Source organism: Pan troglodytes, chromosome 23 (genome assembly GCF_028858775.2).
Source record: "Pan troglodytes isolate AG18354 chromosome 23, NHGRI_mPanTro3-v2.0_pri, whole genome shotgun sequence".
Lineage (NCBI taxonomy): Eukaryota > Metazoa > Chordata > Mammalia > Primates > Hominidae > Pan > Pan troglodytes.
In genome coordinates, this window is record NC_086016.1 from 28,056,294 (window position 1) to 28,074,224 (window position 17,931).

Genomic DNA, 17,931 nt, shown 5'->3' on the forward strand with positions numbered 1-17,931 from the left:
CCAGGTTCTCCTCCTAACTCCCTCACTTCAACTCCCTTGTTTTGCTCTAATCTTCCTCCCTGTCCCGTCACACCTTATTCCTGTATGGTTCTCCCAAGAATCCAGCAAGAAATTATTCTTTTCTCTTAGCCAGCCTCAACTATGTGGCCAATTGATCTTGTGACCTTGGGGAACTTTCTTTGCCTTTCTGGGCCTTAACATCCCCATTTGTTGAGTGAAGGGTTTGTTGCAGACGGTCAAGACAGCATGGCGATTAGGAGCCCAGGCATTGATATAAAAGTCATCTCATTCAAGTCCTGAAGGTGCCTCTTTCTAGATGTGTGACCTTGAGCAGGTCATTCAGCCCTTCCCAGCCAGATTCCTTATCCGTAGGTTGGTGATAAGATCGCCCCCTTGTGCTGAGGACTAAATGATGCAGTCAGTACATCTAAGTGGACTGATCCTGGTTCCTCTTCCTGTTGGTGAAAATTGGGCTAGAGAATAAGGAGGAGGCCAAAATATGGCCTTCTCATTTAGGACTTGGACTCTCAGATCATGTGAGCCATTCTGGCAGAGACTGGGCCTTGTGCACCAGCAAGATGCTAATCTTGAATCTGCACGGTGTGGTTCCCATATTTGCATTCCCTTTGGGTTGCTGTTACAGTGAGGCGATGGTGGAGCCTGGATTTGTACCCAGATTCGCACACTCATAGGCTTCTTCATGCAAAACCTCAGAACCTGTGATGCTTGGACGCCTTGGCTGTGTCTAAAGTTCTCCAGCTCACTCGGTGAGGGGAAAGGTATACAGGGGTCCTGTTTTGAGCCAGCCAAGTCCTAATGGAGATGTCATACTAGGCAAATAGGTGGGAAGCAGCCTCTTTTAGAAGGCCCATGATAAAATACAGAAAAATGTTCCTGTGTGAGCCAAGATGTGAATTTGTGGAAACTGCCTCCTTTCCAAGAAGTAGGAAGCAGAATTATATTTCCATGGAGGTGGCATAGATTTTGAACTTGATCTGCATTAAATATTATTTATCTTATTTATCCTTCAGCTTTCCTGAGCTGGCTTCTTCATCTGAAAAAGGTCTTTGGGGGATTGTTAGCGTGCTCTCCATCCCCAAAATAAGAAAGGTTTATTTTTTCTTTATTGATATCTCACTCTGTTCCCCTTTCCACCTCCCCATGGGTGCTCTGGCTGAACCTTACCCCTGCAGTGGGGAAAATGGCTTGGCTCCATCTTGGCCACCTGCTGTGTGTCCTTGGCAAATACCACCTCTCTGGGCCAGAGAGTGACTGATGGTTCAGATGAGTGACTGATGGTTCAGATGAGTGACTGATGGTTTAGATGGTGCAGAAGTCTCAGTTTAACAGGTCATCTGATCTTGAATAATGGCTCTGACATATACCCCTGTCTGTGAAACAAGAGGTTGGGACTCCATCATTCCCCAAGTTTCTCCCAGCTGTGACCCTCTTGGCCCCCAACTATGGGTTCTACTCCTGTTCTGAGAGGCCTAACTGAGGGTTTCAACTCTCTGATGAGTAAGGGGCCAGCCTCTGGAGTTTGTGCAGCCAGAAAATTCCATCTGTCTGGTCTTTCCTTTTCCCTTTGGACAGAATCCCTCATTCCAGGGACTTATGAATCTCCCCAGGATACCCCCCAAGCAAAGTTCCTATTTCTTCATATTTGCATGCCCTCCTCTCAAAACTTAGCTTTCTTGTGATGCCCTCTGCTCTGTTATCATCTCTAGGCAGAAGCTAATTTGTGTTTTGATGCCAATTGCAGATAGCAGGCATTACCTTTCCAGGTAGATTAGCATTTTATGTCTCAGTCTAACTGTGGAAGTTCAGGCAGAATGACTATGGTGAAGGGAAAATTTAGAAGTCAGTAATACTTCCTTGCATCTCTCAATGCTTAATCGAAATGTAGATGCAGCTGCCTCCTGAGTTTGCTGGGCCCAGGACAGAGTGATGCCTCCACATTGGTAGAGTTCTCCGTTTCCCGCTTTGGCTTCTAAGTTCAGAGTGGCCTGGGATGGTTTCATTTTGGTTGGATTGTTTGTGGCATGATTACCCTATGGGTCACAAAGCTTGGTTCTGAGGGCTGATGAAATTCCGGGTAAGCCCTGTGCTAGACTCACTGATTCCCACACTCAAGGGTGGCTGGACCCAAGGCCCTTTCTTAACAGATTGAAGGTTGTGTGCAAACCTATCTGGCCTCAGGCAATTGGCTGGTCAGTGTGGGCTGTTTGCTAGGAGTTGGTGTTTGTAGTAGCTATTCTTTGGCATCAAGTGGCCTGTTAAGTCAAGGACTCCTCTGCACCATCAGTTACTGTCTGGTCCATACTGTCTTACCTCACCTGTCCCAGGAATGGACAGGTAGATGGGGGACTAGCTAAGACATTAGGGAAGCCCAAGTCCATTTCTACCACTTTGGAATTTGGGGCTGAATCACTCCTCCTCTCCGAGTGATTTCAGTTTCCTCCTCAGTGAATGGATCGAATAACATGTTTCTTGCTGAACTGTTGTAAGGATGACATGGATCCCAGCCCGGGACCTGACACATTGGGACTGCTGGATCATCACCCTCATCACAATGCTTCCGTTCAGAGGCAGCAAATAGTGCCCCTTGAATGATGTCACCAACAGCCAATCAGAAAGCTCCTGAGCTGTTCCAACAGGAGGGCTCCATTATGATTGGGTCTCTCAGAAGTCTGAGACTTTGAATGATAGTCTAGTATTAAGGAACACTGGATAATCTTATAATAAGCGAGACTTTCTTGCCACCAAAGGCCAAACCCCATGCCCACTTCTGCCATATCAAGATCTCTGGAACAATGGGACTTCCTGTTTGGGCCAAGGGGAAGTGACTGAAAGTCACACCTTACTGAGGCTTGGCAAAGCCTTCTCTATCGGTTTCCTCACCTGTGATACTGCCAGGAGGCTGAGACAACTGAACAGAGTGACATAACATCCAGGAGGGGCTTCTCACCCAGTGGTCATCACAGAAGGGCAGGAGGGCCCCTAACAAGGCATTAATTCCCTGGATGACTTTCAGTAGGACTGACTAGTCTTTGTGTTTTCTGCTTGAGAAACAAATGAGGACAAGAATGTATAAATGTCCATCATTTTATTGATAATCAGCATGCTTTAGTATGGCATATGAGAGTATAAGCCAGACAATATGTTAAAATATGAAATGTAGAATATCCTCATTCTACTTACATCCATTCGTTTGTTCATTGGTCAGGAAATATTGGAAGTCAAATGGGGCCTGGTAGATTTAAGGGGCCTTGACATATGCTGGCAGACCAGATAGATCAGGTTTTTGGGTTGGGTTTTTTTTTTTTTTTTTTTTTGAGACAAGGTCTTGCTCTGTCACCCAGACTGGAGTTCAGTGGCACAATCATGGCTCACTGCAGCCTTGCCCTCCTGGGCTCAAGGGATCCTCCCACCTCAGCCTCCAGAGTAGCTGGGATTACAAGTGCATGCCACGATGCCCAGGTAATTTTAAATTTTAAATTTTTAAAATTTAAAAATTTTAAAAATAGAGATGGGGGTCTCACTTTGTTGACCAGGCTGGTCTTTAACTCCTGGCCCCAAGTGATCCTCCTTCCTCGGCCTCTCAAAGTGTTGGGATTACAGGCGTGAGCCACCATGCCTGGCCACCTTTAAAATATATCCTTTATTCTATATCTGTATATAGTTTTATTCTATTTTTATTTTTGTCCATATATTTTTATTAGATTTTAGGGTTAGCATTTAGATTAGCATTTTAGTAGGGAGATGATGGGGGCAGCAGAAGTCTCAGTCTAACAGTGGAAATTCAGGCAGAATGACTATGGTGAGGGAGAAATCTAGAATAATAAGTATATCGAATATTGTTGTGGCAAGACTACCTAAACCCTAAAAATTGCTCTGTGGTTTTTCAGATTCCCACCCTACATCCACAGCCTTACGTAAAAGCATTGAGAAAAACTTCCAACTTCTCATTCTTTCTCTATCTCTCTTCTTCCTTTTGCTCTCTTTCTAATGGTTCTTGGGAAACTAGCGGCCTCTCTGCAGCCCCTCCCTGCCCCTGCCTCAATCACTCCCCTGCCCACCTGCCTACGGGGCCCTGACACGTGCTCTGCTTTGCACAGGTTTGACCTGCAGCTGGCCCAGGCCCTAGGTGAGTCAGTGTTTGAGAAGGGTCTCCGTGAGAAAGTGACCCAGGAGAACACCAGTGTCCGGTGGGAGCTAGGCCAGCTTCAGCAGCAGCTGAAGGTAAGGGATGGGGGACACAGAGCTATCTTGGCTCTTGGTGGCTAAATCTCAGGAAACTGCACCGTGCACCTGCTGCAAATGGTGACAGGGAGAAAACTTCACAAGGGTATCCTGGTCTGTCAAGCAGCTGAATCCCAGTGTGTCTTAATAAAATAGCAAACAGTGGCTGGCAAATTGATAATCAGACTTTGAGCAAGATTGATGTCTGGATCTTGCTTCAGTTACCTGCACAGGTTCCGAGGTGCTTACCTGGGAGGTAAAACAGGCTCAGCAGAGAATGAGTTAGCTATAACCTTGTCCAGAAGCAATGTCCTGGCCCAGGCAGGCTCCAATGCAGAGAGATTTTACTAAAATACAACACGGGTGCCTCACTCAGCTGCTCCTCATCCTTTTGTGGTTCTCTACTACTCGCAGGAGAACCTCTGAGCGCTTTAGCCTGGCGTTCAACTCCTTCACGATCTGGCCCAAAGTTATTTGATCCTGGAGCTGACTTTGTAACCTGGAAGAGTCATTTCTGAGCACTTTGCCTCCCTGCTCCAACATCTCAATCCCAGCCTCAGACGGCACACAGGGAAGCTTTAGCTATGTGCCTCCACTTCCCTTACAAATGGGGTCAACCCTTCCTGTAGGTGCTCTGAGATCGAACTCTAGGCACAATTTACTCCAATCCTACCTCCCACCCCCAACTCCATGCCTGTAGGAGCTATACCAAGAGCAGCCCTTGCTGGTGTCCCACAGGGGGCGCTGTGAGGGACGGTGGGGTCCAGGTGGAAATGGCAGGCATTGGAAAGTGGAAAGCGCCACTCCAGCCCCAGTTGGTTGTAGAGGTATCCCTGGGGGAGGAGGGAGGCATACTCATGTGACTCCAGATCTCTGTCCTCTTTGTCTCTGTAGCAAAAGGAGCAGGAAGCCTCACAGCTGAAGCAGCAGGTGGAGATGCTACAGGACCATAAACGGGAGCTGCTGGGGTCACCCTCTCTGGGGGAAAATTGCGTTGCTGGCTTGAAGGAGAGGCTCTGGAAGTTGGAATCCAGCGCCCTTGAGCAACAGAAAATCCAGAGCCAGCAGGAAAACACCATCAAGCAGCTGGAGCAGGTAGGAAAGCCCTGTCTCAGGGCAACACCCTGTCCCATGTCTCCAATGCAGAGTGATGTTATTAAAATACAGTGTGGGTGCCTCACTTGGCTGCTCCTCATCCTTCAATGGCTCCCTATTATCCCAGGGAACCTTTAAGCTCCTAAGTCTGACATTCAGATCCTTCCTGATCCAGCTCTCCCCTGCAAGGTTCACTGTCACCTCCTCAGAGAAGCCTGCCTTAATCATCTTGCAAATAGCTCCCACTATGTTGCATTCATTTCCCATCTCCTTAGCTGGGTTGCTTTACTCTCTGGTACCTGCCATCGTATTAGATAGTATTTTTTAAAAGTTTGCTTTATGCCTTTCTCTCTCATTAACATATAAGCTTCATGAAGTCAGATTGTTTTTCTCTTTCTCTTGCTTCTTAGTGCAATCCTAGAGCCTAGAATGAGGCCAGGTACATAGCTGATGCTCAATAAATAGCTGTTGACCAAATATCTAACATTCATTGAGTACTGTCTGTATACTAACCTCAGCCCTAAGCTCTCCCCACACATCTCACGAATCTCCACATGAACCTTATGTAGGGAGATCTTAGTATTATCCCCACTTTACGGATGTAGAAGTTGAGACTCAGAGACATGGAGAAAGTATCAGGGATGGGATTTGGAACCTATGTCATCTGACCCCACACTGCCTTGAATGTCTACTATGTGCTAGGCATTGTGCACAGCTTCGAGGCAGATTGAAGTGCTACTCTTTGGGGAAAATAAAATAACAAAGGGAATAAGACAAAAATATCAAATACTCTTGTACCAGTACCCTCTGCAAAGTACCAGATGAATACTTTATTTGTCTGCTTGCTTATTTATGTACTTACTTATTTACCTCATTCTATGAATAATTTGAGGCAGCTTACAAGATACATGTATAATAGAATACAAAAATTATAAATAAAACAATCCAAACCAGAAAAGTACAAAATAAAATAGACACTAAGGAGGAGGGTGGGGGCAGTGAATTAATAGGCAGATAAAGCAAAACATATGGTCTTACACACATAATAATTTTAGCTCTAAAATTCCTGGTGGCCAGAAAGAAAAAGGAAATGTGAGTTACATGCCTGAGATAAAAAAAAAAAAAAAAAAAAAAAAAAAACACTTTTTCTAGGGGAAGTAAGACTTCTTCTGATGCTTGGCTCTAAACGAATTTCTCTTGTGGGATTTTGTAAAAGGCAATTATTTTAAAGTGTTTTTTTTTTTTTAAAATGCTGGGGCCACTGTTACGCGAGAAAATGTGATCAGGTGTCATGAATGTGTAAAGCAGATGAACTCTGAGCAGCTCTGTTGAACTGAAGTGGGGATGGGTGGGACAGGGGTTGGGGGAACCAGGGGTCACCTCTTGCTTCTTGCTAACCACTGCTCCAACAAGATGGAGCCTGGTGAGTATCAAGACATGTGGGTGGTGGGTGTGGGGGAACAAGATCCAGGAAGTCTTGGATGCTCACTAAGGAGCGGTAAGGAAGACAAGTCTTTTACTCAGTCAGCCTGTATTTATTAAGTACCTCCTCTGCATCATGCACTCTGTGGATGCTGAGGGTGCAATTGCAAATAAGACAGACACAATCTCTGCCCTCCCAAAGTTTATAGTCATGCTTAGTGTTAGGGGAATGTTGAACTTGAAGATCTGGTCGTGACAGCAGGGTTGGGGGAGAGATCGGGGAAAACTTCCTGGAGGAAGTGATATTTACTGAAGAGGGAAGCTGGAGGATGAATCAGAATTGGCTGAATGAGAGAGTTCTAGGCAGGGGACCAGCCTGTGCAAAAGCCTGAAGACAGGATAGTCGTGGGATATTCAAGGAGCTGTAATATGGGGTCTTTGAGGCAGCTTGTTGCCTGTATGACCTTAGGCAAGCCCCTGTTGTCTCCAGACATCAGTCTCCTTATCTGTACAATCAAATATGGAGCCTTATCTCTCCCCTAGCTTCCTGCCAACCACAGCTATGAATCAGTGAAGGTTTGTGAAGAAGGTGGAATATCTGTGTAGGTCTTTAAAGGGCATGGATGACGGTGCAGTGCCATGTAGCACCCCAGTGTTCCTTGTGTTCCTTAAATGAGCAGGATCTTCACAGAGCCAAGAATAAAACAAGCCCTCTTGAAAACTGTGTTAACTCTTTAAGATACCACTGGGGGACCACTTAGTGCTCGGAAGCAAAAATGTATTACCATGGCCTCAGGGACCCAAAACTTAATGCAGCTGCCTGAATTTCCATGCTCAGTTCACCCAGGAGATGAGGCTGACTCAACACTTTCATCCGTCTTCAGCTTCACCCATAACCTCAGGCTGCATTGTGCCCTTGTAGACATCCAGTGGATATTTATTGATTATAATACAACACTTTTTCCAGGGAATTTTATGTTAACTCGTATAAGTTTGACATAAATGGTATTGCAGATGTCAAGAATGTCCAAGAGGCTAGAAAAAATGAAAAAGAAATATTATAGTTACTTGCTCAGCCTCCTTGGTTTTGGATTATCTTCCCACAACCCCTGTCATTTTAAAGGAAAAAAAGGCAAGAAGTTGACATTTAAAGTGAGCCTACTTTATGCCAGAAACTGTAACAGGGCCTCTGACGTACACTATCCTTTTGCTCCTCACCACGGCATAGCAGGGAATATTATCAACGTTTTAAAAGACCTAGATTGTTTTTTCTGAACTTAATTTCCATGTTGGGGACAGCACTTGTGAAGTTCCAAAAGCTTGATGAGAGGTGCTGGGACAGTAGAGTAAATGATCAGAAAGTTATCATTTCTACAATGTAACCCATTGTATTAGTCTGTTTTCACACTGCTGTAAAGAACTGCCTGAGACTGGGTAATTTATGCAAAAAAGAGGTTTAATTGACTCACAGTTCCACATGGCTGGGGAGGCCTCAGGAAACTTACAGTCACGGTGAAGGGGAAGCAGGCAAGTCTTACATGGTGGCTGGCAAGAGAGAGTGTGTGAAGCAGGAGCAGTCACTTATAAAACCATCATATCTTAAGAAAACTCATTCACTATCATGAGAAAAGCACAAGGGAAACCACCCCCTGTGATCCAATCACCTCCCACCAGGTCCTTCCCTTGACCTGTGGGAATTATGGGAATTAAAATTCAAAATGAGATTTGGGTGGGGACACAGAGCCTAACCATATCACCCATCTATGCTATTGAGTTCCAAATGCTTTTTCATGATCCAGTAACATTAAAGAGTATAGACAGATAAAGGAAAGCTTCAAAGCTTTCTTGGGCCCTGTACCCTGGGGATTCTAATCCAGTAGGTCTAGGGTGAAGCCCTGCAATTTGTATGTTTTAAAAATGCGTTTGTAATTCTAACGTGCCACAAAATTTGAGAAGCCAGGGCTTGGGCCAATCTGTAAATCATGCAGATCAGGAAAGTGAAGTCTTGAACTAGACCTAGAACTCATGACTTTTTTGCCTTCCACTCTAGAACCCTTTATACGACTTCACATGGTTCCAACATTATGCACGGCTCTATGCCTGTTGCATGTGTATTGGAGGTTCTTGTTTGAAAGACCCAGCTCATTCATGGGATCACAGCTCTTAATTATGTCAGGTTGCCGGGGAGGGAGGGGATAGTCTTTTCTGTTTTTGAAATAATGGGGAAAGAGAAAGTAATATTTATGTATCAGATACTGTGCTAGGTGCTTTATATCATCATTTAATTCTCATAGTAGCATTCTAAGACGGTTGTTTTCTACAGAGAAAGGGGACTGACCTAGAGGTAAAGTGAATTGTCTCAGATAACATTTTGGGCAAATCATCTTCTTTTCCAGGCTTTCATGTCTTCATACACTTTTGTCCTACCATTCATCTACCTATCCACTCACCCAGAAAACCATCGCTGTTGCCTGCTCCAGGAATGAGAAATATGTTTCATCTTAAGAGTGTTGAGAAGGGGGCCGGGCATGGTGGCTCACACCTATAATCCCAGCACTTTGGGAGGCTGAGGCGGGTGGATCACCTGAGGTCAGGAGTTTGAGATCATCTTGATCAACATGGAGAAACTCCGTTTCTACTAAAATACAAAAATTAGCCAGGTGTGGTGGCACATGCCTGTAATCCCAGCTACTTGGGAGGCTGAGCAGGAGAATCGCTTGAAGCCAGGAGGTGGAGGTTGTAGTGAGCCGAGATTGCGCCATGGCACTCCAGCCTAGGCAACAAGAGGGAAACTCCATCTCAAAAAAAAAAAAAAAAAAAAAAAGAGTGTTGAGAAGGATTCTGAGGCTGCTTCTAAACTCAGTGGGAAAGTGTGATTGATGAGTGATGTCTGTTATAAGCACAAGAATGGATAGAGGCAATATTTAATCTATTTACCCACCATTTGTGATCTTCCAGGATGCCTAGGGCAATAACTTGACTCTCATTTATGTATTCCAAAAATGAGAAATGCAATTGGAATGCCAAGGTTGACATGGAGGGCTTGGAGAGTTAGAGTGGGTCACCCTCACGTGCTGTCCTTGCTGCCCCCGCAGCTCCGCCAGCGGTTTGAGCTGGAGATCGAGCGGATGAAGCAGATGCACCAGAAGGACCGTGAGGACCAGGAGGAGGAACTGGAGGATGTCCGTCAGTCCTGCCAGAAGCGGGTACGTGAGCAGTGAACACAGCTGTGCCCTTGGATCCTGGCAGGTCTGGTATGGATTCCCTCTTCCTTAGAGTGAGGAGTAGGACAGGGTCTGGGATCTGGGGACAGGCTCTTTCTGCAATCATCTGAGACCTTAGCTTCGAGGTGACTTCAAAGGTGTAGGAGCGGAAATGCCCATCTTAAATATGATCTTGGAACTTCCAGAAGCCTCTGGAACTGTCCAGCATAATGGCTCAGAGATTTCTACTAAGTCCCCGTAATGCCGTGTGACTGATGCCAAGGACTTGTAAATTTCAATAGTAGAACCAATTCTTTCTTACTATTTTCCTTACAAGTCAAATCATTTCTTAACATTTTATCCAAAGTCTTTGTAGCCATTCCAAACAGTGTGTAAGAAAGCAATAACCCCTTGACATGTTATCACCTAGAAGCCGTCATTATTGCTATTTTAAGTGTTCTTTTATAGCTCTCTTTCACTCTCTGTACACACATGCAGATTTGCAGATATATCATTTTCACTAAATGAGGCCATGTGGTTCTGAAGCCTGTTGTCTCTGCAGTTTGTCATGGCCTCTTTTCATGTCTGTAAATACAGATCTAACTTATATGTTTAATGGCTTAACAGTTTTTCACCCAAAGCATATCCTCTAACTTATACAGTAAATCCCCTATCACTGGACATTAGGTTGTTTCCAGTTTTCTGCCCTTATAACCAGTGCCGAGATAAACATTCTTAGAGCTGTATTGATGGATTTGAATGTGGGATCTTCAAAGTGGAATTGCTGGAAAGCTTCGGGTTAAGCCTCGTTTAACAGGTTCTCACATGTACTCTATAAGACCTTCCCTCCCTTCTCGTTCCCTGAATCATACCTGTGTACAGAATACACTCAACTTTGCCTTGCTTGATATATAGTTTTGTTATTTTGTGTGTTTTTCAAGATGGGTTTTAGCTTTTCCAGTCTTTATTCTAAAAACAGATAAAAAGAGAGCGCCTTGTATTTCTCTCCATCCTAAACGAAATTTCTGAAACGAACTTGCTTTCTATAGAAGTGACCATCAATCAGTACTTTTTGCCCCTCCATGGGTCAGGAGATGGAATCTCTCAGTCCCTGCCCATATTCCTTCAGGTGAAGGTTGCACACATTTCTGGTTTATTCTAAGAATGCCTCAAAGTATGGTGTGTGCCCTGAGCCAGGGCTCCAATGAGTTGGAGATGTGACCCAGACTCTCCTGAGGCTTTTCTCTGGATAGATTTATAAAAGGAGAGAGTGAAGTCAGAGAAAGGTGTTTTTTCTCCTTATGACAAATACTGATATTGACTTCTCATTCTGGTGACTGCTCTGTTCAGTCTATCTCTCACGTTGGCAGGAAATCAATAGTTAGTGACCTGGGTGGGAATGCTGGGGCTGTCTGGGGTGGCAGAAAGAGCTGGGGTCAGGAGACAGGACACTAACTCCTCTAAACAGCAACTAATTTCAGAGTATGCACTTCGGATTTTCCCTGGGTCTTAGTTTGCCCACCCGTGAAATAGGATCTCTGATGGCATGAGGTGGAAATGGAGGATGGATGATGTATACAAGAGAGGCTGGTGGGGTGGTCTGGAAGGCACAGCCACAGTAGGGTATTTGCTCTAGTGGGGAATGTCTGTGTTTGCTGGGTAATTGCTGAGAAATCAGAGCCAGTTGCAAATTAAATGAGTCGCTCATAGTCAGATGTCTTAGTTCAGGCTGCTGTAGCAGAATATTATTGTCTAGGTGGCTTAAACGATAACATTTATTTATCACAGTTCTGGAGGCTGGGAAATCTGAGATCAAGGTGCTGGCAGATTCAGTGTCTGGCGAGGGCTGTCTTCCTGGCTTGCAGACCACCACCTCCTGTTTGTACACTCATGTGGTGGAGAAAGAGAGCGGAAGACAGCTTTCTGGTGTCTTCAGGCACTCACCCCACTATGAAAGCTCCACCTTCATGGCCTCATTTAAACCTAATTACTTCCCTAAGGCCCCACCTCCAGATACCACTGCACTGAGGGTTAGGGTTTCACCATATGAATTTTGGAGGGACACATATAGTTTATAACACCAAAAAATCTCAAATGCAACTTTTTTACTGTATCATTGTGTATTTAATAATGGAGGGGATGCATTTTTGATATGTTGGTTATAATATTGTGCAGAGCCTTTAAAAATCAAAGTGCAAAGGTTTGCAAATATTCAGCAGTGGCCATGGCTGCAGGAGAGAGGCATCTCTTCTACTGGGGACCTGGGGGAGGGGGTTTCACAGTCAAGGGCAAGGGGTTCCCCATCATTGAGCAGCCCTCCCTACTGTTGTCCATCTCCCAAGCTTTTAGGCTCTTAAATTCTCCCACAGAGACACTACCACCCAATCACTAGGGCAGCCTCATGGAACAAAGCCACAAGCTCTACATTCCTCCGCCTTCTGAGGGTCCTTGCCTTGTAGGATGTGTCTGGATGGAGTTCATTCACCCTGTGATGTTTCTTCCCTGTGTATCCACAGCTTCGTCAGCTGGAAATGCAGCTGGAGCAAGAGTATGAAGAGAAGCAGATGGTCCTCCATGAGAAGCAAGATTTGGAAGGCTTGATCGGAACCCTCTGTGACCAGGTAAGGGGGAGACATTGGCAGACATTCAGAGGAGTATCTCAGGGACCTATTTGAGAGATGGGCTCATGGAGAGAACAGCCTGAGGGATACCCTCTCCTCCATCAGCTCTGTTCCCACCATATTCACTGGCTCTTCAAAGGAGACCTTCAGGTGCCTGCAAACAGCAGGGTTTTTGTAAGAACCCATGGGGAATAAAGAGAGTGGGGCCAGCCAGGAGCAATGGATGAGGCTGTCTTTGCCTTCAGCAGCTGTTGGGATCAGAGTCCACCAGACAGTCCTTCCTTTAAGGGGATGTATGTGAATGGCCACTGCACACATGACTGCCCTCCTGAGAACGTGACTTTTGCTAGAAGCAGTCAGCCTTGGAGCCAGGCAAATGTAGCTTTAAGCCCCAGAGGGACCACTTCTGTCTACACGGCTTTGAGTGAGCTAGTTAACAGCTCTGAGCTTCTGGAGAGTGGAGCCTTATGGGGTTGTGGCTATCACTGTACATGAGGGTTCTCAACTGTCCATCAGTGTACACCAGGGTCCTCAACTGCATCACTATGAACATTTGGAGCTGGATCATTCCTTGTGGTAGAGGGCTGTCCTGTACATCGCGGGATATCACTCAGCATCCCTGACCTCTACCCACCACATTGCAGTAGTCCACACCTCAGCTGTGACTACCAAAAATGTCTACAGACATTGCCCAATGTCCTTTGGGGGAAAAAAATCAACTTCCCTCACTACTGAGAACTGTTGCTGTACTAATGTAGCCAGCAGAGCTCAGAGGCAGCTTCCGATTTCAGAGTTGCAAGGAATGACTCTTCCACCTCCTAGATACTCTATTCCCTTCCCGTGCTGCTGCTGCATGAAATCCCAACACGGGAGAGAAATGCCTGTGGCTTCTATGATTTATTTTAAAGTGTCAAAGGAGTGTGTTTTAATGTATTTGCTTAACATGGGTTCGATGTCTATTAATTAGTAGTGGTCTTGTTATCAATATCCTTCCCTAAATTCATTAACTTTATTCACAAAACAATGTGGGTGCACTTCAGGTGATCATCTTGGGCAGCCATGCCTTGGACAAAATAAATGCTTATTATGTATTAAAAAACAAATTGATTTAATGAATGAATTCCACAGCAGGGACACACGCGGCAAGAGTAAGAGTTGGAAGCTGAGGGAGTCAATATAATCTTCCTTCTCTGGGTTTTCTAATTTTCCAGCCAAGCAATTGGGACCATTGAATTCAGAGCCATTGAGGTGACTTTCCTTCAGCATCAGGGCAAGAGAGCACAGCCCAGTACCAGATTCTAGAATGATAGAGGGGAATCACTGCGAGAAGGTTGCATTCTATTCAGCATAGTCTGAGAAAACAGAATAGATAATCTAGTAAAGCAAGGTTTTTATACAAATTGCAAAAATAAATTTTACATGTAAAGAGAAGGTAAGTTTAAATGAATAAAAAGCCATCTTTGTGTTAGTCACCAAGTTGGATCCTTTTAATAAATTAGCACTTTTGATGATTTTAAATGTTTTTGTTATGACCTTTGCCAAACCCATGGAAAAGCAGAACAAATAATGTAATCGGTGTTTATGAACCAAGCACTCAGGGTTCACATAAATTAACATTTTGCCATTTCTTATTCAGATGTTTTTAACGAAACAAAACGTTTTAAGAACGGTTGGTGGCCTCTTTATGTCGCTTCCTAATCTCAATCCTGGCTCTGCTTTTCTGTTTCTTTCCTCCCTCCCCAGATGAAACCATTCCCCGGGGTTTGAAGTGTATAATTCCCCTGAATGTATATTTCAACTTCAGCCACATGCAGCAATATGATTCTGCACTTTACTTTGTCCCCCTCTATATTATGTTTTTGAGATTAGTCTATAATGATACATGCAGTTCTAATTAATTCATTTCATTTCTACACAGCATTCATTTTTTTAAAATCTCCTACTTCTATTGGTGGGTAGTTAGTTACTTCCACCCTAAAACCCCAAACTGCAGTGCATAGTCTCGTATCTGCCTCACTGTGCACACGGGCGAGTGTCTCTCCAGGGTATGTAGCTGGAAGAGGAATTGCTGGCTCCTGGGAATGTACAATTTGGGAATTATTAAATATCGCTCAGATTGTTCCCCAAAGTGATTGCAGCAGTTTCCATCGTCACTAGCCGTGTCTGAAATTTTACTTCTTCATGTCCCCACCAACATGTGGCACTGTCAGACATTTTTAAACATTTTTTCCAGGCATCGGGTGCTAAATGGTATTGCGTGGCCCTCATTACTAGGGATGCTGTGCATTTTTCACATGTTGATTGTGGCTTTTTCTTTTCTTTTTTTGAGACGGAGTCTCGCTCTGCCTCCCAGGCTGGAGTGCAGTGGTGTGATCTGGGCTCACTGCAAGCTCCGCCTCCTGGGTTCATGCCATTTTCCTGCCTCAGCCTCCTGAGTAGCTGGGACTACAGGCGCCCGCCACCACGCCTGGCTAATTTTTTTTTTTTTGTATTTTTAGTAGAGACACAGTTTCACCGTGTTAGCCAGGATGGTTTCGATCTCCTGACCTCGTGATCCACCTGCCTTGGCCTCCCAAAGTGCTGGGATTACAGGCGTGAGCCATCGTGCCTGGCCGATTGTGGCTTTTTCTTATGTGAATTGCCTATTCATAGAAGTTTGTCTCCTTTTTCTCTATTGATCATTCATGATCTTTATACAAGATGCGAATCCATTTTTGGTTACGTATTTTGCAAATATCTCCTACACTATGGATAATTGTTTCACTTTGTTTATAATGTCCTTAGCTTAATAAAAAATATTTTTAATACAGTCGTGTTAATCAAGCATGTTTTATGGTTTGCACTTTTATATCTTAAGATACTGTTCTTTGAGTTCACAAAAATGTCATCATGTGTCTTAAAAGTTCTATAGTATTGCTTTTGACATTTTTAGGTCTCTAATCCATCTAGATTTTATTGGGGTGCATAGTATGAGGTAGGAATCTATCTTCCTCAATATGGATAAACTATGTTTTAGTTCATAATTTTTTTCCTGCAATTACCATGTATGCCTGGGTGTGTTTATGAACTCCTCATTGTGGCTCATTGGTTTTTTTTTTGTCTATTTCTCCACCATATGGTCTTCATGGCTGGGTTTTGATAACTCGTAGGACAGCTTACCTTGACTGTTTTTAAAATTGCCTGTTTTATTGACCCTTTAATCTTCTTATTTAGGTTCTACAACAAAACCTGATGTAATTTTCATTGGAATTGCATTGATTTACAAGTTAGTTGGGAACAATTGACTTTTTTTATATTGAACTATTATATTATTGCATATGCCCTCTCCATTTATTTGTGGCTTTCAATAATGTTTTATTGTATTTTTCTATACAGATCTTGGACTTTTTTGTTAGATTTATTTTCAGGAAACTTATAGTTTCTATGGCTATTGTGAATAGAATATTTTTCTGTATTCTATCTATATTTCAACTAGTTATTGTGGCATATGGGAATACCATTGATTATCATGCATTAATCTTGTATCTAGCAAACTTCCTGAACGCTTATTATCTTTCATACTTCATCTGTAGGCTTTTTTGTATTTTCTGCCTTGACAATCTTATCATTTGAAAATAAGAATAGTTTTGACTCTTTTTTTTTTTTGAGATGGAATCTCGCTCTGTCGCCCAGGCTGAAGCGCAGTGGCGCGATCTCAGCTCACTGCAAGCTCCACCTCCTGGGTTCACGCTATTCTCCTGCCTCAGCCTCCCGAGTAACTGGGACTACAGGCGCCTGCCACCACGCCTGGCTAATTTTTTTGTATTTTTCCTAGAGATGGGGTTTCACTGTGTTAGCCAGGATGGTCTCTGTCTCCTGACCTCATGATCCACCCACCTCAGCCTCCCAAAGTGCTGGGATTACAGGCATGAAACACCGCGCCCGGCCAGTTTTGACTCTTGACCATGGATTGGGGCAACAAAGATCTCAACAAATTAAAAAAAAATGTTATACTTTCTACTTCTTGTTTCTTTTTCTTACCTTATTTCATTTGCCTCCAGTATAAGATTGAATGGTAGAGAAAGATATTTGACATCCTTTTCTTGTTCCTGACCTTAATAGGAGTGCTTGTAAAGTTTTGTGATACACATATTTGCAGTGTCTTTGATAATTACAGTGATGCATTGCTTAGTGACAGGGATGCTTTCTGAGAGATGCATCATTAGACAATTTCATCATTGTGGGAACATCCTAGAGTGCACTCACACAAACCTAAATGGGATAGCCTTCTACACGCCTAAGCTATCTGATATAGTCCATTGCTCCTGGGCTACAAACCTGTACAGTATGTTACTGTACTGAATTTGGGAGGCAATTGTGACACAGTGGTAAGTATTTGTGTACCTAAACATATCTCAACATAGAAAAGGTATATCAAAAGTATGGTATTATAAGCTTATGGGACCACCGTTGTATATACAATCCATCATTGATGGAAATGTAATGTGGCACGTGACTGTAACTTTAATAAGGTTAAATCAGTCTTGTATTTGTAATTTTCTAATATCTTAAAAAAAGATGTTTTATTATTGAATATTATATGCTTTTTCTGCAATTGTTGATAATCTGATGACTTGTCTCAATCTATTAATGTAGTATATTTTAGATATTTAATGTATCCTGATATATTTCCCAAATAAACCTTTCTCAGTCATATGTTTTCAATACACAGCTCTTCCGGATTGCTAACAGTTTATTTAGGATTTTTGAAACCAGGCACATAAGTAAGATTGTTTTATAATTTTTTTCTCTTAGACTGTCTTTGTCAAGTGTTGTACTGATCTCATAAAATGAATTCACCACTATTTCTGAGACAATTTTTTGTAAAATTTGGATCATGCAGTTCTTGCAGATTTGATACAATTTGCTTGTAACCCTATTTGATTACTGTGTCAAAATGCTGTAATCATAATTGAACACAAATTCAGGTATTATTCTTTTCCTTATTGAGTGAACTTTGGTAACTAATGTTTCTAGACATTTATTATTTCATCTAATTTTTCAAATAGGTTGACATAAAAAATGTTCATGGTATTTTCTCGTTATTTAAAAAATTCTACTGTATCAGATTATTTTCTTTTTAATCATAATAATGTTTACTTTTGAGTTTTTTTGTGGTTGATGATGATTAGTCTTAGAGTTTTGTCTGTAATCCCTTCAAATAACCTGCTTTTGTTTTATTGTTTCTTTGTTGTGTATTTAATAGTGTCTGACCTTATATTTGTTTCTTTTTCCTTCTTTTTTCCATTGGTTTAGATTTTTGTTCTTGGTCTTCAGTTTTAGTATTAAAATGTTTAACTCACCTTCAA

At 43.1% G+C, this 17,931-nt stretch overlaps 1 protein-coding gene across 7 annotated transcripts in view; it reads left to right on the forward strand.

Annotated features, from left to right (window-relative positions):
- Positions 1-17,931, forward strand: part of MYO18B (myosin XVIIIB) — a 316,003-nt gene that overhangs the window by 157,121 nt on the left and 140,951 nt on the right. For all 7 annotated transcript variants that reach the window (XM_054675970.1, XM_054675972.2, XM_054675975.2 and 4 more), the window contains 4 exons: positions 4,119-4,242; positions 5,137-5,337; positions 9,855-9,965; positions 12,479-12,583. In XM_054675970.1, coding sequence (XP_054531945.1) covers positions 4,119-4,242; positions 5,137-5,337; positions 9,855-9,965; positions 12,479-12,583 — 541 coding nt within the window. The remainder of the gene's footprint in view (positions 1-4,118; positions 4,243-5,136; positions 5,338-9,854; positions 9,966-12,478; positions 12,584-17,931) is intronic.